Genomic DNA, 24,001 nt, shown 5'->3' with positions numbered 1-24,001 from the left:
CATTATAATTTACTTGAAGCAAGGTGAGGTAGTGAGTGCTTGTAATCCTAGCATATAAGAAGGTGAGGCAAGAGGATTGAAAGTTTGAGGCTAGGAATTCTCTATCTCACAAACAAGAATTTTATTTGAAACAAAAGTTGCATTCTTTTAGAAATATTTGAAACTCACTGGTTTATTTTATATGTTTTTGTCTTTTCACAACTTTAGGAAATATCAAAGATCAATTATACTTCTGTCTTGGTGTGTGAGAATACTTTTCCGAAAGGCTCAGGGTAGAGTGCTTGCTTGGCATGAATGAGAGCCTGGATTTGACCCCTAGTACCACAAAAAGAAAAAGAGAAAAATAAAAGAAAAAGAAAAGGGAAAAAAAAAACCTTTTAAATTAGACATTCAGTAAGCAATTTCTGATTGAGCATCTCTTCTAGGTAACAGAGACGATACAATGGCTTTCAGATTTTTTTTATAAGCTTCGGTTATCCAAGTTGGACTTTAAAAGCTTTGGTTTATTCTCAAAATGGAGTCCTTACATGACTGATGTGAAGATGCTTTTGGGCTATCTTGTACAAAGACTGATTGACTCAGAAGTGGCTTCATTGGCCCATGACCCATCTTCCAGCAGCATAGCAGGTAACCAACGGGCTTCTAGTGTAGCAGGGACCAAGTCATTTATTTCCCCCTTCCACTAGAAGAGATTAGAGCACACACATTAGGAAATTTATATCCAGTACCAAGGAGAGCCTATGATATCATACCTGTACTTGTTACCCAGTGAGTATAGAAAGCTTGCTGGGGGGGCAGGGAAAAGAAAGCTTGCTATAGCTCACTGCTATCCTTCTTAGGTAGAGTGGGGTGCAAAGAGAGAATGCCTCCTTGAATATGCAACATTTACCTCAGAAAATATGTTATATGAATACTCATTATGTTGTGTTGCAGTGAATATTGTCCAACTCAAAGAAATTCATTGCGGAAAATAGGAACACAAGTCTCCTTAGTTGCACTAAGCATGATATTAGATATCACCTATTAGTATAAAATAATGAGAAGTCAGTTTTCTATAAAATATTACCAATGACATTGACAAAGGATGAACTCATTTCTTGTCTCAAAAACTTTTGCTATTTCAGTGCTGAGATCTTTACATTCAGTAATCATCCAACTTTTTAAGCCATGGATCCTGGTTTTAGAGAGCAGTGAAAGGTAAATAGTTCTTCGGATATTTCAATTTCTTTGAAATTTATTTGCTTAACGTTTTAGTGTTTGGCAAAGGTGGTATTGAGTTTACAGATTTAATTTTTATTTCAGGACTATATTTAAATTTAGAAAATACTTTCTTACAAAATTTAAAGCATTTTCTATTAATGGAATATTTTTGTTCAGTTTTATTTTCTGAGACAGAGTCTCACCATGGTGTCCAGACTTGAATTCACAACCTTCCTGACAGCTGTCATGTGCCAGGATTACAGATATATTCCACCATGCCTGGCTTACTTATGTAGTTACTAGTTTGGACAATTAGAGATTATGTCTTGATAGTAATAGTAATGTTCGTACAAAATTGAACACTCGTTTTTTGTTTTCCCCAATGAAGTTGTATGTATTTTCATTTGATCTCCGTAGGTTTCTCTTTGGTTTTGATAATGTGATAGTACAAAATATGTAGCCTACTGGTTTTCTAGTGGCTTATTGGAGATAAGAATCTCACAGACTTTCCTGCCTGGGGTTGGCTTCCAATCGTGATCCTTAGATCTCAGCCTCCTGAGTAGCTAGGATTACAGGCATTAGCCACCAGTGCCCAGCTTTTTATTGTTATTATAAAGGTGATAAATACAAAGGGGTTACACTTACACAAGTCGGGTAAAGTGTACATTTCATTTTGAACAGTGTCACCCTTTTCTTCTCTTTCTTTCTTTAGGTATTTTTTCCCTAAGGTATTGAAATATAACTAATATATTGTATATAAAGAATATTAACTAAGGTTTTATAGATAGCACACTTCTGAATCTTAATTGCACTGGAATAAAAGGAATAAATGGGAGGAAGTAAAATTACATGGTAGATGTTACATGTTACAGAATTTACAGCCTTTAAAATAGTCTAGATGTGTGTTAGTCTATATAATTCAAGGTTTTCTAGGAGTTGAGCCAGTCTTGAACTCTGGAAAAGATAGTCATTTAATCCTGGGTACTTTATTCTAAGCATGCTAAGCACGTGTTTCTTATTTCTAAAGCAGCCAGCAGCGACATTACCCCTGGCTGGAGAGTGATGCTGTGGTGGCCTCCCACATTGTGCAGCTCTTCACTGACTGTGTTCACTCACTGCATGAGAATTTTAAAGGTAGGAAGATGTCATGTGATAACTGTGATTAGTGTGCCCCAAGTCAGTTATTCATTCATTTTTGTATCTTTAAGTACCAATTAAGTCTTTGTCCAGGATAGCCTGGAACTGCAGTCATCCCAATCTCTGCCTCTTAAATAGCTGGGAAGGATGACCACAATACTTGGCTCAAATTCCCTTATCTTGTGAGGCTGCACTGAGTCCATTACAGTAAAAAATAAAAAAAAAATCCATATATTTGAAAACCTTCTTTCATGACATACTGGCGTTTTTTGAAGAACCTTTCTATTGTTTTCTGTGGTTGTACTAACTTACACTCTCACCAGTAAGAGTTCCCTTTTCTCTGCATCCTCTCCAGCACTTACTTGTCTTGTCTCTTTTTAATAAATAAAAGGTGTGAAGTGATGTTTCATATGGTTTTGATGTGCATTTCTCTTATGAGTGATGCTGAGCATTTTTATGTGCCTGTTGACCATTCACATGTGTTTGATAAATGTTTGGAACCTTTCCTTTTGAGGAATACTGTGTGCCTTCAAGGTATGAATGAATGAGGGAGACGGAATACAAGGGCGGGCAGCAGTCTGTGGCATTGCCATTTCTAGGCACTATCCACCTACCCCAGCACCAAATATAAGTAAAATACCAATCTTTATTATTAATCTGCCAGTCGTCTACTCTTTTGCACATAATCTTTTGACATTGAGTAAATTTTGAAAACTTCAATTTTAGATTCTTAGCTGGAATTTGTGTTTTCTATAGCTTTGTTTTCAAGATAAACCACAAGTCTCCAGCTGTATTTTCTTTTTTATTTCTAGATAGGCTGTTGCCAGGTGAGGAAGGAGCCCTTCGCTTACATTTGATGCATTATTGTGAAGTGTGTACAGCACCCAAAATGCCGGAGTTCATTCTGTACGCTTTCCATAGTGCATATAAGAAACTCCCGTGGAAGGACCTGCACCCCGATCAGATGCTTATGGAGGCCTTCTTCAAAGTGAGCCCTTCTGCATGTCACAGCCTAGAGACCTCTGCAGCTAGGATGCCACCTGTTCACTGGTAGCCACGTGTGAGCAGCATGGGTCATGTGCCAGTGTGCTGTGCACACTCTGTCACTCCACTAGGATTTGAGGAAAATGTTTCATTGTCTGTGTTCATGGGTAACTGGGAGACTTCTATAGCCCAGAAGATTTGTTTTTAGTATCTCAGTCATCCTCTAGACTTTACAGTAATATGGCGTGAGTACCTAGCTTAATGACTGTCTTGTAAAGCATTTGCTAGTGTTCTTGTCTACGTAGGCATTTTTCTAGGATACTGTCGTTAGAATTACTTGTTCTATGAAAGCAAAATGTAAATTGGCACTCAAGCAGTTAGTCTCTTTGAACAGTTATGTAAGTAAATGATTAGATGGTGGAAGACAAAATGCATTAGAACAACTGATGATGCATCATAATTATGAAAGACATGAAATGACCTGAAAACAGTGCCAGAAAGTGTGTGTGAGCTGGGGGGAAGGCAGGAGTTACACAGAGTGGCCACGGCATTAACTTACATCTAGGCAGGGGCCATGATTTTCTCCTTTTCTGCCTTATAAAACCCTTTATACTCTTTGGTTAAGTTTTTATAATTGTTTCTATTGACTTGGTCATTAGTCATCAGTTCATGTTAACTCTTAATATCACATTTATTATTGAGACAACTTAAGTGCTTTCATGATACAGATCTACAGTTATTTATGATGATTAGTAAAATGTACTAAGCCTTTCTGTGCTTTTAATGAAGCCCCACCCAGGGCTGTTCTTGGCAGCCTCTCCGCTGTAGCTGAGCTCCAAGGAAGCTAAGGGCAATGTTTTAGAGGAGTACCTGATTTCAGAATGAGTCTGTAGCTAGGCTTAGTAGTTAGGACAGGTACTAAAATAAATCACTACTTTCTACATATGAGAAAAAGTTGGTTTAAAAAGCTATAAGACAAGCAAGGCACTGTTGATTAGCATTCATTATCCTAACTGCTCATGTTGATTCACACTCATTATCCTAACTACTTAAGAGGCTAAAATCCAGAGGATGAGGATATGAGGCCAGCCCAGGCAGAAAAGTCTGTGAGATTCCCCCTCTAAAATAACCAGCAAAATACAGGGTGGCTCAAGTGGTAAAGTGCCAGAAAGCAAGCAAACCAAGAGCATGAATCCCTGAGAAATCCTGCTATCAGTCAGCACAAAAACCAGAACTGTAAAGCAACATTTTCACTAAGTAAGAGGGCTATCCTCACTAAAATTAGTTAAATAGTTTCAGAATGGCTTGGCAAGGGATGATACAGACTGTATCTTTAAGGGTTTTAATGATAGCTTATAGCTGCCTAGTAGCTGGGAATTTTTAATTTTTTCGTGTTTGTTGACATAAAAAAATTTGTAATGCTGAGGTAAGGATAGGAAATAGATTATAAAAGACAAAGAATCATTTTCTAAGCGGGAAGTGATTTAGCAGTTAGCATAACATAATACAGTAATGGCAAGAAGTAAATCATCACCAAAATCTATAAGTTGTAGATTTCTTTCTGTGTGTGTGTGTTTGTGTGTGTGTGTGTGTGTATGCGTGTGTGCGTGTGCGTGTGTGCATGCCAGTCCTGGAGCTTGAACTTGGGGCCTGGGCACTGCCTTTTTGCTCATGGACCACTTGACCACAGCTCCACTTCCAGCTTTCTGGTAGTTAATTGGAGATAAGAGTCTCACAGGGACTTTTCTGCCTAGGCTAGCTTCGAACTGCAGTCCTCAGATCTCAGCCTCCTGTGTAGCTATGATTACAGGCTTGAGCCATCAGTGACTAGTTGTTAGTCATAGATTTCTATGTAGAGTTTTGAATCTTCATTTTACAAGTAAAGATTTACTCCTGAACCATTAAAAAAAGATTATAAATCCATTATGTAGTAACCAAAAATGATAAAGATTAATCATGTGGAAGCTGGGTGCCGGTGGCTTATGCCTATAATCGTAGCTACTCAGGAGGCTGAGATCTGAGGATTACAGTTCAAAGCCAGCCCGGACAGAAAAGTCCCTGTGAGACTCTTATCTCCAATTAACCACTCAAACAAAACAAAACACAAAAAACCAGATGTGTCACTATGGCTTAAGTGGTAGAGTGCTATCATTGATCACAAAGAGGCTCAGAGATAGCACCAAACCCTGAGTTGAAGCCCCACAACCAACCCCCCCAAAAGATTAATAATGAGGAGACATTTTTATAAGATAGCACATTTTAAAAAATGGTCTAAGTATTATATATACTAGTATAATGATTCTCAACACAGTTATAAACCTGGGAATATGTGAGAAATATTCCTTCTTGTTCCCAACTCGTAACTGGAAAAGTTATTACTTTTGGGCTGTGCCTAGCAATGTTTTAATGGTCCTCTGAGTGGTTCTGATATACGTGAAATTATATATATACTGAGTAATAGAGCTCAACTTTTCTCTCCACATTCCTGCAGCTCCTGTGACTCACTGTGGCAGGGAACCCTCATCTGGCTTGGGGTGAAGGAAGTTCATTCCTCTCCTATTTAGTATTTTTATAGAATAATTGGAGAACAGACAATGAAATATGAGCAGGCAAGCTTAAAAAGGCACACATACATACTGAGAATGGAAGGAAAGTTACAACAAACGTTAAATCTATATCTCTGAAAGGTAGAATTATGTATGAAAACTTACAATCTGTGAGAAGGTATTTTTAAAATAAAATTTGTGAAATATGATTTATACATGTTTTTAAGGAAAAGCAGGTAGAATAAAGCAAATGTTGGTTTTCATTCTTTTCCTTTTAGGTGGAAAGAGGAAGCCCCAAGAGTTGTTTCTTGTTTTTGGGCTCTGTACTCTGTGAAGTCAATTGGGTTAGTGTGCTGTCAGATGCCTGGAATCCTAGTCCACACCCTGAAACTCGGAGCATGATTGTTTGCCTCCTTTTCATGATGATTTTGCTGGCAAAGGAAGTTCAACTGGTAGATCAAACAGTAAGTTTAGGGAGCTTATGATTTGACCAACTCCTTAGTTTCTTCATTCCTATTTGATTGTGGTTTCCATTTGTTTTCCTGCATGCTACTATCGACATGAGTAGATGCTTTGCATATGAGATGTGCCTTTAACTAGATGTTTTTCTTCATGGGTAGCCACTTGTCTAGTGCTAAATTTTTTTTGGGGGGGGTATGGGGGTCCAGTCGTGGGGCTTGTACTCTGGGCCTGGTCGCTATCCCTCAGCTCTTCAGCTCAAGGCTAGTGCTCTACCACTTGAGCCACAGCGCCACTTCTGGCTTTTTTGTTTTTGCTTATGTGGTGCTGAGGAATCGAACCCAGGGCCTCAGGCATGCAAGGCAAGTGCTCTACCACTGAGCCAACTTCCCAGCCCCTCTAGTGCTAAATAATGAAGAGTTAGAAAACATTGATTTTTAAAGGAAAATTTACTTCTCAATTCCTAGTTCAAGTATGTTTCATGAGGTGTACCAAGTACGAAGGGAGCAGAGTGCTTCTGGCCTCTGAATTCTTTTAGATCTTCAGATTGATGGAGTGCCATGACTGGTTCTAGCTTTCACTAGTGCTGAGTGAGTGTATGCTCACTTGGCCTCTCAACTGACTTGTGTTTACCACAGGCATCTTAGTGGCTTTTTCACAGAACTGGGGGCTTTGGAACTAAAACAGTCTGTCCCATATTTAGGATTCACCTTTACTTAGTCTTCTTGGACAGACGAGCTCACTTACGTGGCATCTTGTGGACATTGTGTCGTACCAGAGTGTGTTAAGTTATTTCAGCAGTCATTACCCACCGTCTATCATCCTGGCAAAGGAATCTTCTGCAGAATTGATTGTGAAGCTTCTAAAAGTGTCTGCAGGACTTGCTATTCCTACTGATGGCCAGAAACATCTTGTAAGTTGAGAGGGTAGGGGTATTCTGCAGGACCATTAGTAGCATACATGTTACTGAGGCCAGTCTTGAACCTGTTAATTGCTCAGCTGGGGGTGGACTTTAGGGGTATTATCATGAACTCCTACTGACTTCTTAGATCTTTGATTTGTCTTCTCTCTCTTGGTAAGTCTTCACTTCCTCACAGTGTCACATGTCGACCAAAGGTCAGAAAGATTGAGACCTGACAGTAGGCCACTTTGGGTTTTGTAATCCAAATGTCTTTGGCAGCAGAGTGGCAGGAAGGTGATATGTATCCTTGAAGTCTGACAGACTCAGGACCAGTCTCACTGCCATTCCATCCTTGGTCAGATCTGTTAGCTTTTGACTTGGTAATCCCTTGCCTCAAAGTATTATTTGAGGTTTGAATTAGATAGTGCCCATTAAAGTTTTTGGAAAAGTTCCAGACAAGTAATCAGTCTTTTTATTTTATGTTGTTATTATTGTAATAAAAAAGAGTGTTCTGTGGAATTGGGAGACTTTACGTTGTAGTCCCAGTGTTGCCACAGATTTGGAAATCCCTAGAACTAGGACCCCTGGGACAGGGGATGACAGCTTTGTGTGACTTCTGGTTTTGTCCTTTCCAATACCTAAAGAGGTATCAGTGCAGTTCATGATCTTGAGAAATGCTGTTACACTCTTTACTTGGATTCATTTGAATAATCCATTCTTCTGTTTGTCCAGGATGTGGTTCCAAAATGCCAAGCTTTTACTCATCAGATGGTTCAATTCCTTAGCAACCTGGAACAAAATGGAAAAATCACCTTTGCAGTCCTAGAACAGGAAATGGCTAAGCTCCTAGATGATATCATTGTCTTTAACCCGCCTGGTAAGTGACCAATGGAAGTCACATATGCATGTGGTCAGTGAATTCCTTCTGTGTGTTTGACACTCATTGTAAGATGAAGAATGTGGACAGGACCAGGCATGACTCAGAGAAATAGTGGTTTGAGAGCTAGTTGGATACCAGGACACTCAGCCCTGGAGGTAGGCCAAGAGTGTTAAGAACTCGAAGAAGGGTTAACTTTTGCAGATGCTAGTGTAAGGTAACCTGGATGACTAAATTTGATAAACAGGAGGTAACAGGAGACTTTCTAAGGCCAGCACTCTACTGAGCCACAACTCTACTTTTGGCTTTTTGGCAGTTAATTCGAAATAAGTGTCTCATGGACTTCCTTGCTGGAGCTGGCTTTGAACCATGGTCCTCAGATCTTAGCCTCCTGAGTAGCTAGCTAGGATTAGAGGTGGCACTTGGCTAGAAGAGCATTTTTATATAAAATATAGATACCTTATATGGTGAACTTGGCTACTAGCAATTTAGTGGACTATAACTCCCATGTCTCTTGCTGAGAGCAATCATGAAAGCTAGATAAAGTGTTTTTAAGAACCAAAAATTAGCTGGATGCTGGTGGCTCATTCCTGTTATCCTAGCTACTCAGGAGGCTGAGATCTGAGGATCTCGGTTCAAAGCCAGCCCGGGCAGGAAAGGGCAGGAAAGTCCGTGAGCCTCTTATCTCCAATAAACCACTAGAAAACCGGAAGTGGCGCTCTGACTCAAGTGGTAGAGTGCTCTCCTTGAGCTAAAGAGCACAAGGACAGCACCCAAGCCCAGAGTTCAAGCCCCATGACCGACCCCCCCCCCCCCAAAAAAAAAATTGGGGAATACAAAAATTGTTCTCATTTTCTTACTAATGCAATTGTGACCCCTCTGTACATCACCTTTACAATAGAATAGAAATTTTTTAATGACCCCTCCCCCAAAGAAAAGAAAAAAAATTGGGGCTGGGAAGGTGGCTCAGTGGTAGAGCACTTGCTTTGCATGCTTGAGGCCCTGGGTTCAATTCCTCAGCACCACATAAGCAGAAAAAAAAAAAGCCGGATGTGGCACTGTGCCTCAAGTGGTAGAGTGCTTGCCTTGAGCTGAAGAGCTGAGGGACAGCGTCCAGGCCCAGAGTTCAGGCTCCGCGACCGGACCCAAAATAAATAAAGAAAAGAAAAAAATTAAATTTATCAGTGGAATGGCAATAAAGTAAAGAAATGTGAGGCTGGAAGTGAAGTGAAAGAGGGTCTCACTTGAACCTTTTTATGGTACTCAGGGGAGCCCCAGGACCTGTCTGAGCCTAAAAGAGATCCCATGTATAAGCTACACATCTGAGCTAGAGAGCAGCATGCTTCTGTGCACAAAGGTGGCTATCTATTTTGCTTTGATGTTGGAACAAATGTTGACATAGCACAGAGAGATCTGTTTTGAAAATGCTAAGTATAAGCTGATCCTTTATCCAAATGGTCCCCCCAAAAAAGGAAGGGAAGGAAAAAAGAGTCAACGAACGTACTAGAAGAACTGCTAGAGTTGATCATGTGTGAATGGGCCATGAAGGTTGAATGATAGCTGACCTGGAAAAGGGTGTTTTAGTAAAACTTTAACAGAAGAGTAATGGGATTAGAGCTGGTTTTCAGGGTAACATTTGTTGTTCTGTTAGTGATGAACAGGAAGGAGAGAGGCTAGCATCTGTTCTAAGGTTCATTGAAGTAATTTGCCACAATGAATCATAATGAAAAAAATAACATGGGACCTATGTTTCTTTGGGATTGGCTTACTTCACTTAATATAATTTTTTCCAAGTCTTTCCATTTCCTAACAAATAGGGCAAACAAATTCTTTCTGATGGAGGCATAGAATTCCATTGTGTATATATACCACATTTTTTTGATCCATTCATCTACTGAGGGGCATCTGGGTTGGTTCCATATCTTAGCTATGGTAAATAATGCTGCAATAAACATAGTTGTAGATGCTATCCATTTGAAATTGATATAAGGCTTTTATTATCAAAAATATTTAGGCCATAGAAACACATGAAAAATATTCACACACACATGGTGTTATTATCTCTTATGGCTTTTTTTTTTTAAGTCTTTGCTTGGTAATATGTGCACTCAGACATAAAGTTAGGGTGTACTTAACACTGTAGATAATGACTTTGTTTTGGTGGAATGGTGAATAAAGATCTCCCAACTCTTGACCTTTCTTTTTTTTTTTTTAAATTAATTTTATTTTATTTTATTTGAGAACATACTGTACAGAGGGGTTACAATTACATAGGCAGGATAATGCATACATTTCTTACCAAGCATTGCAGCCTCCTCCTTTGTTTACCCTTCACCTCCCTTCCCAGCCTCCCCCCTCCCCCCCCCCCACCGACATTGTAAAGCTCGTTTTTGACATGACATTTTGTGCTTCTCATTGTTGCAACAGGTCCACCTGAATCCTTAAACGACTTGTTTGTCCCCATCTCATCCACAAGTTATACTGACATCAAATATAGTGAAAGCAGGGGTTACACTGTGGGGGAGGGACATACAAAGCAACAAAGAAATAATCTTATAAATGCGTTAGAAACACATGCATGAAAGGAAAAAAACATTAAAATACATATTTAAGGGATCATTTTCCTAACATCACATTAGCTGACCTTTTCCGCTTGACTCATAATCTCTTGACCTTTCTTATTGGACGTAAGTACCTAGTCCTTATAGTAAGAAAGCTTCAGTTGTATTTTGTTTAAAGAAAAAAAGTACCCAACTCAAACAAAACCAGAAATAAGGCAAAAATTTTTGCCTGTTTATTCTCAGTAAAATCTTCTCAGTAAAATCTTTTTTTCTGGGACTGGAGGTGTGACTCAAGTGGTACAGCAGCAATATAATAAGTGTAGGGCCCTGAGTTGAAACTCCAGTACCATAAAAAAGAAAAAAAGGAAAGAAAATAGATTTTCTGTGTTTGAATGTGGAAAAAGAATCAGAAGGAGTCTAATCCAGTGATTACTGTCATGGGCAGTTTTTTCATAGAATGAATTTGCTCTTTTTCTTGCATTTCTACTCTCTTTTGCCTCCATTTTTAAAAAAGATCGTTTATATTATCAGTTTACCCATTTCTCCTTTTTAAAAAAACAAAGAAATAAGAGAGCTACTGCTACTGCTGTTAGGAACCTTTAAAAAGGTTTTCTCTTTACCTTTACTTTTAGTTTTAAGTAAATCACCCTAGAATATTGACTGTGTTGGCAGTAGAATTGTGGGGGATCTGTACTGTTGCTAATTAGTTTACCAAATGACCGTGAAATCTATGTTCTTGATATTCCGTGAACAGAGGCTGGAAAATAAGACAAATTGGCATGCTCAGATAAAGTACTCTCTCACACCAGTATTTATTAAGGTACTGTTCTGTCACACCAGTGTTCCCACAGATCTCACAGTACTGCCCTACATATGCTCTTAAAGTACATATGTACCACATAAAAAATGAAACATTACCCAGAGCCTTCCTTCGCATCCCTTACTATGAGCCACAAGAACAGTGAAATCTGCCCAGGAGAGCAGCTGTCATTCTCATGATCACATTCCAGTCCCCATGCTAACAGCCTGTGTGTGTGTCTATGCTCCCTTCAGACATGGACAGCCAGACCCGCCACATGGCCCTCAGTAGCCTCTTTATGGAAGTACTAATGATGATGAACAACGCAAGTATTCCAACAGCAGAGTTCCTTCGAGGCAGTATCCGGACCTGGATTGACCAAAAAGTACATGGACTGGTGGTGCTGCCTCTTTTAACAGCAGCCTGCCAGAGTCTGGCTTCAGTCCGCCATATGGCAGAGACTACGGAGGCCTGCATCACTGCCTATTTCAAAGAAAGTAAGATAACATCATCTCTAACATCATCTCATTCCATTAGTCTTTTGCAGGAAATATTAAAGCTGTGTAATTAGGGAATAGATGCTTTTCTAGATTCTTCCCAATGAGGGACTATACCATTGTAAATTTGGTTCTGTAAATGCATGTATGTATCTATATGTATCTTTTTTTTTGTCCAGTTGTGGGCCTGAACTCTGGGCCTGGGCGCTATCCCTCAGCTCTTCAGTTCAAGGCTAGTGTTCTACCACTTGAGCCACAGCACCACTTCCGGCTTTTTTTTCCCTGCTTATGTGGTGCTGAGGAATCGAACCCAAGGCCTCATGCATGCAAGGCAAGCACTCTACCACTGAGCCACCTTCCCAGCCTGCATATATGTATCTATATGTCTATCTGTCTGTCTGTCTATCTATCTATTCATCCATCCATCCATCCATCCATCCATCCATCCATCCATCCATCCATCCATCCATCCATCTATCTATCTATGTGTTTCACGGAGAAAGCTCTAATTTGTTTTATATTAGTTTTAAAACTTTAGATCAACCCTGTTGTGATGGGCAAAGTCAATGCCCACAAAACAAACTCTGTTAACGCAGAATCTACATAGTAATGATCCACTATGTTTATCTCCCACTTTTGGAGCCATTTTCAGTAAATGGAGTTTTCATAAAAAACCATTTTATTGTTTCTTATCTACTTTTTCAACTGTTCCAACGGAGTTAGCCTGCTCTGTCTCACCCTTCATTTTACCTTTCTTATTTCCTATTCAACTCATATACTCTGAAGACAACCTGGTCTGTTTAAGAACTGTTCAGATTGGCCCTTTTTGACTCTGATATTCCAGTAAACATCATGTTGTAGACAGTAGGAGTGAAAGGATATTAGAGTGAGGTTCCAGGATATGCCTATAACTTGACATCTGTCTTGTCTTGATAATCTACCAATAAACCATCATATCTACCCATGAAGGTGGTGTGCAAGTCACCATGTGCCCATCCTCACTCCTCAAAGAGTTTGGAACCTGCGTTGTGATGACACTGTGTGTGTGCCCATGCATTGCACCCACATACACACGTGTCACTTCTGGGGCTTGAACTCCGGGCCTGGGCACTCACTGTCCCTGAGCTTTTTTTATTCAAGGCTAAGTGCTGTACCACTTTAGCCACAGCATTACTTCCAGCCTTTTGATGCTTAATTGGAGATAAGAGTCTCACAGACTTTCCTGGCTGGGCTGGCTTTGAACCATGATCCTCAGATCTCAGCCTCCTGAATAACTAGGATTACATGAGCCACTGGTGCCCAGCATGATAGCAGTTTCCATTGAGATTGCATGTATAGAATGATAATAATTTTCCTTATATAAAAGGATGTTCAAGCATACTTAAAATTATATTAAACTTAAGACTCTCAGATGACCACTTCAGGAGATACTGATTATATTTAGTAAGAAAGGTGATATATAAGCACACAGCCTTGAGTTACGGTCTCTTGACCCTCTAGTGATGTCTAGCATGAGGACCTTCAGTCTAAAGCTACAGTACCTTTTTGCTTTTGTAGCCTATAGGACCAATATGAGAAATGTTGGCAGGATGCTAAACTAAAAATATTTGTTAGAGCTGTCATAGACTTGCTATGTCTTCATGTCTTCTCTTGATGTTCTTTTCTTAGGCTCCCTCAATCAAAATTTAGGATGGGGCCCCATTCTGGTGTCCCTTCAAGTTCCTGAGCTCACCATAGAAGAATTTCTGCAGGAGTGCTTAACCCTTGGCAGTTACTTGACTCTTTATGTCTACCTGCTTCAATGTTTAAATAGTGAACAGACTCTAAGGAATGAAATGAAAGTACTACTCACCCTAAGCAAATGGTTAGAGCAAGTATACCCAAGGTATGTATGTTGGCCTTCAAACTCATACTTGGTTTACTTGGAATTTAGTGTTTAGGATTTAAATAAATATATACTTGAAGAGACAGAACCAAGTGTCACATACAGATGAAACAAGGCTATGACATGGTCAGTGATACTTGTTTTGGAAAGATTCTTTTTTGATGGGTCAGTTTTCTGAGATTTTTTTTATTGTTCAAAACAAGCGTTTTGAGGTATCAAGGTTGCTGGCATGGTGATATACGTCTGTAATCCCAGCACTTGGGCTGAGGGAGGAGGATTGTGAGTTCCAGGCCAGCCTGGATGATGTAATGAAACTCTTGTCTCAAAATAAACAATATGAGACACTAAGCTTCAGCTTTCTTATGAGTTAAGTAGTGAGAATAAAACCTACTGCCTAGGGTTTTGAGGATAGTGAGAGAATGTAAAAAGCCTGGACACAGTATCTGGGATGTATGAAGTGTTCCATAAATAGTGTCTGTCACAACCCTGTTACTTTATTAACATTAATATGTATTAACACTTAGGCTTAGTTAGCCTAAGTACTAAAGCTCACATTAAATGAGTGGGATAATTTTACTTTATAATTTTAAAATTTTATTTCCTTGGGTGCCTCCCCTAGCTCTGCACAGGAAGAAGCAAAGCTGTTTCTGTGGTGGCACCAAGTCCTGCAGCTGTCCCTGATTCAGACAGACCAGAATGACTCGGTCCTGATCGAGTCTGTCATCCGTATTCTGCTCATGCTGCAGAGTAGGCAGAGCCTTGTGGCTGAGGAGAGGCTCAGCTCTGGAATTCTGGGGGCAATCGGGTTGGGCCGAAAGTCGCCTTTGTCCAACAGGTGAGGAAATGTCTTATGCTACTCTTTTCATTGGCCTTAGATGGTTGCACCTGTCACAGGTATAACACTGCATCGGGCCTTTTAACTTAGGAGGTGGGTTTTCCAGAAATAGGAAGGAGATATATCAGAATCTGGTAACAGCTTTGTATTCTGAAAAACATGATTTAAAAAAAAATGGTTTATTTTCAAACTTTTCTATTTTTAAACTTAACCAGTACTTTCCAGTAGTTTCGTTTGCTATAGTTTGACGTTGTTACCTCACTGTACTACTAATTTTATCCGGTGAGGAGGTTCGATTAAAATCCCCCAGGGAGTTGCTTCATTGTGGGCATGTGGTCTCTGTGTCTTGAGTTAAGGGAAATCTGGAACCTGTGAAGAACTCAGTCTAGTGAACTGTTACCTTGTCAAGATGTGTGAAGGTCAGTTGGTAAAAATAAGTGATGAGAGGTCTACATTTTCTGCCTAAAAGTCCCAAAGCGTGAACTTGCTCGTAGCTTCCCATTCTGTCTTGTACTTATAGATGTCATGATTTTCTTTTCTTCTTCCCTTCCTTCATTTCTGCCTCCTACCCTTCACCCTTTTCTCCCTCTTCTTTTCCTTTTTTCCCTCTTCCCCATCTTCCCTCCCTTTTTTCCCCTCGTGTGTGTGTGTGTGTGTGTGTGTGTGTGTGTGTGTGTGTGTGTGTGTGTGTGTGTGTGTGTGTGTGTGTGTGTGTGTGTGTGTGTGTGTGTGTGTGTGTGTGTGTGTGTTGGGCTAGATTGAACCCAGGGTCTCATACATGCTAAGCATATTACTGTACCACTGAGCTTATACATCTAGCCTATATCATGGTTTTCTTTCATACCCTTGTTGAAGAGAGCTCTCATACTGTTTTGATGTCACTGTTCTTGTGGAATAATTCTTTCATTCCAGACCAGTCACTCTTGTGTTTCTGAGTTTAGAGTAAAATTTGGTAGGCCTCTGTAACTTTCATTTCATTTAAATTTGGCTTATATATTCTTTGTTTGAATTGAATTGTATTGCATTTTTTTTTAGTAAAAGTTGTGATAAAATATATGTAACTTGAATTTATTTTGGTAACCATTTAATCTGCAAATTCATTGACATTTAGTACATTCACAGTATTGCTATATGCAGTACTATGTAGTTCTAGAACATTCTCATCACTCCAAGAGTAAGCTATATGTCCTTTAAATAATAACTTCCATGCCCTGGTCCTTCAGTCTCTGGCAACCACTATTTGACTTTACATATTAAGTCCTACTTTGGGCATTTCATAAAAATGAAATGTCTTAATTTCTTTCACTTAAAGCTTTCAATGTTCATGTGTGTTGTGTATATGCCAATCCATCATTTCTTTATGTGAGTGAATGATATTCTAGTTTAGGGATCTCTCCCACATTTTGTTTATTCATTTATCAGCTGTGATACATTTGGATTGTTTCAGTCTTTTTTGCCACAGTGGATAATAGTGCTATGAACATTCCTGCACAAGTTTTTGTTAGTGTATTTTTTCAGTTCTTTTGGATATGTACCTTGGAGTGGGATTGCTGGATCATGCAATAATTCTATTTTATTAAGGAAGTGCCAAACTTTTCCACAGCGTCTGTACCATTTACATTCCCACCAGCAATATATAAGCATTCTAGTCAGTCCACACTTTTGCCAATACTTCCATACTCACATTATTTGGGTAATAATAGGGAAAAAGATGAACATTGCCTCTTGATCCTATTTTAAGATTTTCCTGAAGATGCTAACTACATAGTAGATTTGGAAATGGATTTATATTATTTTTAATAGGAAATAGGGTGATTAAATTTAAATGCTTTCTTTAACTCTCACTTACCACTTTTACCTCTCTCTAACACCTAAGGTTCCGAGTGGTTGCTCGAGGTATGGCTGCCTTCCTTTCAGTTCAGGTTCCTACAGAAGACCAGATCCGTCTCAAGCCTAGCTCTGAATTACATCTGACTCCCAAAGCTCTGCAGGTCAGTAAAACTAGGCTTAGAGTTACAGGTTTGAGTTTTTCAGCACACTTCCAGCTATGGCCTTCACACATCTACAGTAGCCCAGTGTTCCCTTTGATTTGCTCTGCCACCTGGGAAATGGTTGTTACATGTGCCCGCTTCAGATTTTGAAGTTTGTTTTGTTTGTTGTTGTTGTTGGTCGTGGGGATTGGACTCTGGGCCTGGGCGCTGTCCCTCAGCTCTTCAGCTCAAGGCTAGTGCCCTACCACTTGAGCCACGTGCCACTTCCGGCTTTTTTCTATGTATGTGGTGCTGAGGAATGGAACCCTGGGCCTTATACGTGTGAGGCAAGCTTTCTACCACTGAGCCAACTTCCCAGCCCTGAAAATTTTTGTAGGCACTTGCTTAGAGCACCATCATTGTTACAGAAGAGGCAAGGGCAGGACCAAACTTGCCTAAGGCTGAATTACAGTCTGATGAGTTTAACTGTACTGACCTGACACAGAAGATGCAGCCTCAGTAGACATGGTTGGAGTCTAGCTGAGCTTTTCCTTGAACCCAAAGCAACGGTTCCTGTTCTGTTAGGCTGAAGGTTGACCACTGTTACTTGATGCCAGAATAACCCCACACCAACAAAATAGTAGATATGACAGAGTGTTCCAAAAATATGGACAGCCACATCCTGGGTGGCAGGCTTGTGTGCAGTTGTCCCCAATTCCAAAGACCACTGTTGTGAGTTTTTTGTTTTCTCATGTACCGCTTCTTTTCCTTCTCATCTTCTATAGTGAAGTAAGAACATTAAAATAGAATGTTTTCTCTTTATTTCTTCCTCTGAAGAGAGTTGTGGGAACATTTTCTTCTTACAAGTGTTTGCCCCATGGAATCTGGAGGAAGTAGGCCTGTGTGTTTTATGTTGGGTGGCCAATTAGTGACCTTATCATTTACTCTCAGCAGCACTTAGCAGCTGGTTTCTCTAGATTCCCCTCAGGTAATTTACTATGGTATGATTTTATAACCTTGGAACAAATCCAAACAGCAAATGTTGCAGGTCTCACCTTAGCTGGTGCCTTTGGTTTCCCTTTAGTCTCTGAGAAGAGAGGGAGCAGGTGACTAGTTTGGGAAAATCCTACTGTTAAGGCTTGGGAGAACAGGGACAAGACATTTTCATAGTAAGACCAGGTGGGCCGCTGCAGTGGCTCCTGGCAATGAAGGGTCTTGAAATGCCATCTAAAGAAGGAAAGCTGCAAAAGACAGAGAAGCTTGTGTGGTAGCCTTCTTCTGCTTTTGTGAACCAAAGCCTAATTCTGAACTTCTAATTCCTATTCTGTAGTCTTCTCCCTCCAAGCTCACAGTACTGCTAGATACTGGTGATCTATGGGACTAAACGTCATGTCCTTCATGTTTTTTAGGCTCTGACTGCTCTTGAATCCATGACACTGAGTAAGCAGTATGTGGAATACCAGGATAAGATATTGCAAGCTGCTCAGTTTATAAAGCATCCTGGCCATTGCCTCCAAGACGGGAAAAGCTTCCTGGCTCTTCTTGTGAACTGTCTGTACCCAGAAGTGCATTATTTGGACAACATACGATAGCAACGCTGAGGCTCTTGCAAAACTCTGCTGCTGTTTATGTTTACATTAACTGCTGTTGCACAAGTAACTTTGCTCATTTTCACTGCAGAGCTCAGTTCTGCCAAGAAGTAGCTGACTGAGACACAAGTTGGTAGTGTGTGTGTGTGTGTGTGTGTGTGTGTGTGTGTGTGTTGTTTGTGTGTGTTGTGTTCCTTTCCAGGGACTTTTAGTTTTTATGTTCATCCACAAGTGAATCTTATACTAAGTTCCTCTTGAATTCAGGTCATATAACCTCCAGGTGGAGTTCTTGGTATATCTCCACTTGTCTCCCATTTTAGTTCAATGTCAAGACTTCTGTGCCAGATTTGACTGCTTCGGGAGTCATGCAGAGCCCTCTTTGGGGCTCCATGTATACTTTGAGAATTTATGCACTTCCTAAATGTGGGGAGATAACACATATGCTGTTTCTTTCAGAAGAGAGATAAAAATGTTTAATTAAGCTGGGCATGATGGTGCACACCTATAATCTCAGTGCTCAGAAGGTTGTGACATGCAGGCTAATGTGGACCTAGATAGTGAGATCCTGTCTCAAAAAAATCAAACAAACAAAAGTTGAATTAAAATGAGTCACTTAGAAAACATGATCACTTCACAAAAAATTAAAATTAAAAGAAAACATCACTTGATCCTGATTTTAGTGGACAAACTGATTCTAGCCATGTGTCCTCCTAGAAAAGCCTCCTGTTAAATGGGGTAGCAGCCTGTACTCTGTGAGTACAAGGCTCTGTGAGCCTTGCACGGGTGTGTGGAAGAACAGACAGGAGTGACTTCCAGCCACCAGTCTTCTGTTGGCTACATTACTTCCTCATCCCTGTCAACCCTGAAGTTACCGGTTTTCTATCAATGCCAGGTTTGCTCCACAAGCCCTACTGTGGAGAGAGGCTGGGGACTCTTCCATTTCTTGCTTGTGTCTTTCTACCACATTTAAACTCAGAAAAAAAAACTAGAATTCTGGCCCATGTTAGGAGAATTTCAGAAATTTGGCTTTCTTTCAGAAGCAGTGGACCTTGTCACTGTTCATAGAACATTCATTCCGAAAGCCTGTCTGCAGCGCTGCCCTGTTGGATTGACACCTTCCTGCTCTGTGGCTTCCCCTGAGAATCAGCAATTTAGTTCCTGTCAGCACATTCATAATTCTCTCAGTAGTTCAAAATGGGTTGTGCTTGTCCACCTTGTGTAAGGTATCTTTGCTTATGGGCTGTGTATAGACCAAGAATATCTATTCAGAGATGTCTAAATAGCCACTGAGAGCTTTCAGCAAAGATGGGATATGGTTAACAGAGTACTAATCTCCTTCCACAAGTTCTTTAGCAGTAATTTGCCCCACATTTGGAAGTTTGCCTGCAAATTCTTTATTGGACAGAACCATTCTCACAGACATCCCTTGGAGTGCTGATAAAGCTGCTCTGTTCAGTGTCTCAGTTGTGAAGGCCACAAAGTATCATCTAGTGGGGACACATCTCAGCTTTCCTTGTTTTCACTTCTCATTTTCAGAATCTGTCATCTTCTCAGTCTATAAATAAGAAAATTTTAGAAGCTGTGGACAATTTGATTGGCTGATTTGGCATTGGTGATTTTATGACAGGATATGTATTGTGTGGTTTTTTCCTTTGAAGATGAAATGTTAATATCCTAGAATGTGAACATTTTGCGTGATAATATGTACATTTAATTAAATATGAAAATTATTGATTAATCTGTTAAATTTTGAAAGTTTATAATATTTATAATTTACCTAGTCTGTAAAAATTATAAAAAATAAAATCAGTCTTTGGTGGTAACTGTTATGAATTTGGGTTACAGGGATCTCACACAAACTTGTACAGCATTTCACTTGTGAAGGTTGTAGTTTTTATGCCTGATGTCTCCAGTTTGTTTGACGTGATTACTTGATTTTTGGCGATGGTCTTTTACTCTAAATTTCAAGCTTAACATGGACCGGTTACCTATCTCTCAAGGATTCCATTGAGAAACTCTAGACTAAGGGTTGTAAAGATACCAAATTGTCCAGAACATGACACAGAAAAGAAAGAAGGCTGCACACATGCCAGCCTTGAAAGATAAGGGGGCTTTGCTCCAGAGAGCAAAGGGCATGGTGTTGGAGACAGGGATAGGTACTTCACCTCCACATTAGGATCGAGGGAACTAAGGCCTACTCTGGGCTGCCCTATGTGGAATGCAGAGCATGGCATGATCCGGGCTTTACTGCACAGTGGCATCAGCTCAGGAGGGTTCTGGTCTTGACAAAAAGCTCCTCTCTGCCTCTCCAGTCATCACTTTCCAGCCTGTGGAACATGTAGATAACTGCTTTGACCCCCACCTCCCATGCCCTTGCTCCATCACCTAGTAGAATTAGCAGAGCCAGAAAGCTAGAAGGCACAGAGTGCTGAGACAGGTCATCTTGCTGTGTGTGCACACTGTGACAGTGGCAATGGCGCTGGGACACACTGGCTGTTCTGCCCATCAGTGTGTCAGCTCAGTCACTGAATGCCTCTACCTCCCCAAGTGGTGCACAAGTTGGTTGAGGCTAGAGGAAATGCAGTGCAGAAAATTCAAACCCTAACCTCCTTCTGTCTCCTGACCCAAAGTTCAGCATGTCCTTGTCTTGTTCAAATGAAAGCAATGACCGTTTTACTGTTGTTTTTTTTTTAATTGAGATTGTTTCTTATGGAACAGGAAGCAAGTGTCTAGAATCATAGACATGTAAAGTCAGCAAGGACCTTCAACACATCTAAAGCCTTCCTTTTCTCTCAGGATCCTTAAGCTTCTCTGCCAGCTAGTTTCCCAAAGTCCAGCCTCGGCTAAGTTCTATCCAAGCTCGTATTGGTGGGCTGGGCCCTGTAGTTCTGGTGTTTTGGTGTGTGTGTGTTGTGCTGGTCCTGGGGCTTGAACTCAGGGCCTGGCCTCTGTCCTTGAGCTTTTTTGATCAAGGCTAGTGTGTCACTTGAGACACAGCTCCACTTCTGGGTTTTTAAGGTGCTTAATTGGAGATGAGTCTTGTACTTTCCTGCTCAGGCTGGCTTTGAATCATGATCCTCAGATCTCAGCCTCTTAGAGTAGCTGGGATTAAAGGCATTTACCACCAGTGTCTGGTTGTAGTTCTGTTTTATATCAAGCCAAGATGCCTCCTGGTGACATTACCTGTTGGTTGTGAATCTGCCAGAAGCATCCAAGATGTGGCGGTTCCCTTGCTTCTTTCTTATCACCTCCTTGACTTTGGCCACCTCTCACCTTTTAATTCTCTCCACTCAAACACCCCCAAATCTTTCATTAGTCCTCTTCTACTACGATGGCAGCAGGACTACCCTTGGGAAGAGTGCCCATATCAGACCACATGTTAGTAAGGTCAAGACTAGAGTGAGATGGCTGAGGCCCTCAGACTTGCAGGTGCCAAGAGAATATACTTCCTTGTCTTGTATGCTCTGGGTACACTTTTTAGCTCATCCCACTCTACCTGGTTTTGTCACAGTCATGGGCATGGTGGCACATGCCTGGAATCCCAGCACTTTGGAAGCTGAGACAGGAGGATCGAGTGTATGAGGTCAATCTGAGCTATGTAGTAAGACCCTGATCACAAATAAGTAAATACACAAAGTCCTGGCAGTGCAGTAGACTCCTGCATCCTTAGGTAGCAGCATCTGCCCCACAGTGGGTACCCTAGGGTGGGGCCACTAAACTAGTGGTAAATTCACATTCCACACCTGTTTAATACTAGTCACCAACAAAGACCAGTCTCATCACATACCTCATGGTCTTAACAAGTGTGCACTCTGCACTTGAAGCTTTATTTTGCACCAACTTAGAGCTCATTGTGAGGTAGTAGCTGATCTTCTTTCTGCTCAATTAACTTTGTCTTATTAGGCAAAATGGATCTATTTACATTGTGGTGGTGCTGTGAGTAAAGCTCTTGACTTTTAGCCAGGCAGTAATACTGACTTTGACTTGCTCTTCCAGGATACCTTTGTACCCTCAGCATCCCTCAGCTATCATGAAGCCTGGAAGTAGATCTATTTATGTAGTTTCCTTCATTCTAGACAGTTTCCCTATGTCTGATGAGGATAAGTTAGGAAAAAATTAAACTACTGATTCTATTTTGAGATAATGAAATTGCTAAGGAATATTGTTGCTTACAATACTTAATCAGTGTAATCACTGAACACACAGGTGTGTGTTCACCTCCCTTCCACCCATCTAATGTGACCTTTAAAACACACTATTTTATTTTGGTCATGTGCAATATTCACTTCTTACTCATTTTTCTTGGCTTGTACAAAGGATGAGTTTTTACATAATGGTGAGAAATAGGAACAGAAAGAAATGGGAATTGGTTAAAGTAAAAGTCTGCAAATAAACTACATTCACTTCTCATCTACTCATGGTGGCCCATCTTGATTGTTTGGGGCAAGTTTGTTTGGCAAGCTGCCTTTAAATCACAGTAAAAAATTTTTTTTTAAATTAGGAAATTTGTAAGGGATAGAAATCTTTATTCCGTGATGTTTCACCACAATGGAAAAGCTAATTTTAAAGGATTTGTAACTTGGAACTTTAAGAACTGCCATGGACAAAAGGCCATCGGAGAAATTAGGAGAACCTCTTAATGTCAAGTCTATAATATGGATTTGATTCTGATAGAAGGGAGGCTTTAAAAGCTGCACAAAGGCTCCCAAGGCAGGAATTGTGGTGGAGTACGAGTGTGTGGGACTCTCGGAGAATAGATTTGTGAGCCAGAGCCCCCTGAGTTTGGTCCGGGTCTGCTCTGAAAATCTACTCTCAAGGTTAGCGTGCCAAGGAGTGCTTTCTCAGTGTTAATTTTCATGAACATTTCTATGACACACCTTGAATGAGCCAAGGTGTGGTATGTACATTCCACTGGAGATTAGCTCCAATTTGAGATTCCCTAGGACAGGACCTTCTGGGTGTAGAGTGTCTCTTCCCATCCTTGTCTGGGCTTGGCTTCTTTTTCTAGATGGTTTAAGAGTTGGAAAGTATTCAGGACCAGAGATGTGTTCCAGGAAGTTGTAGACCTATAGCCTACAAACACATTAGGAAAGTCTAGTCTTAAAAGAACCGAGTAATCTGGGTCACTTCTCTCCTTGACTCCCTGTCTCAGGTAGAGAGTTGGGTATCCAGTCCCAAAGTGCTCAGAGCCTGTTACTTGTCTCTAGTTCCGCCCTACCTGAATCTCTTCAGAGCGGCTAGTGTGCTGTTCCTTGGTGTGCTGCTTTCTGTGAAGCCAAGCTGGATGCTGTTTGGTGTGCAAAGGAGCTGCCAGCTGCTCCTAAGCGTTTTTTCATGGCCCATCATTGTCAGAAACAGTGTATTCCCATTCCCAAGAAGCCCTGCTGTGTAGTGCAAATGCCTCAGCAAGGACCAGGCCCCTGGGCTCTGATGTGATCTATGTCAGCCACTCCAGAGAGGGAGTGTGAGACTTCAGGTTGCCTAAAAATCATGCCGTGGCTCTGGTCAGTCGTGGGGCTTGAACTCTGGGCCTGGGTGCTGTCCCTCAGCTCTTCAGCTCAAGGCGAGCGCTCTACCACTTGAGCTACAGAGCCACTTCGGTTTTCTAGTGGTTTATTGGAGATAGGAGTCTCACGGTCTCTCCTGCCCAGGCTGGCTTTGAACCGTGATCCTCAGATCTCAGCCTCCTGAGTAGCTAGGATTACAGGCGTGAGCCACCAGCGCCAGGCTTGCCCCCTGCTATTCTTATGCTCCAGTAACT

The 24,001-nt window shown here is 40.8% G+C and overlaps 1 protein-coding gene across 1 annotated transcript in view; it reads left to right on the top strand.

Annotated features, from left to right (window-relative positions):
- The window catches only part of Epg5 (ectopic P-granules autophagy protein 5 homolog), a 106,478-nt gene extending 86,415 nt beyond the window's left edge, over positions 1–20,063 (top strand). The window contains exons 33-44 of the mRNA XM_042675092.1: positions 426–627; positions 1,125–1,197; positions 2,228–2,334; positions 3,150–3,325; positions 6,146–6,331; positions 7,030–7,239; positions 7,960–8,104; positions 11,719–11,961; positions 13,630–13,846; positions 14,466–14,681; positions 16,558–16,672; positions 18,061–20,063. Of these exons, the coding sequence (XP_042531026.1) occupies positions 426–627; positions 1,125–1,197; positions 2,228–2,334; positions 3,150–3,325; positions 6,146–6,331; positions 7,030–7,239; positions 7,960–8,104; positions 11,719–11,961; positions 13,630–13,846; positions 14,466–14,681; positions 16,558–16,672; positions 18,061–18,243 (2,073 nt within the window). The 3' untranslated portion in view covers positions 18,244–20,063. The remainder of the gene's footprint in view (positions 1–425; positions 628–1,124; positions 1,198–2,227; positions 2,335–3,149; positions 3,326–6,145; positions 6,332–7,029; positions 7,240–7,959; positions 8,105–11,718; positions 11,962–13,629; positions 13,847–14,465; positions 14,682–16,557; positions 16,673–18,060) is intronic.
- The last annotated feature ends 3,938 nt before the right edge of the window (positions 20,064–24,001 follow it).

Source organism: Dipodomys spectabilis, unplaced genomic scaffold (genome assembly GCF_019054845.1).
Source record: "Dipodomys spectabilis isolate Male_0828 unplaced genomic scaffold, ASM1905484v1 ptg000024l, whole genome shotgun sequence".
NCBI lineage: Eukaryota > Metazoa > Chordata > Mammalia > Rodentia > Heteromyidae > Dipodomys > Dipodomys spectabilis.
Note: the sequence above shows the minus strand (reverse complement) of the source record. Positions and strands in the feature narration are given on the sequence as shown.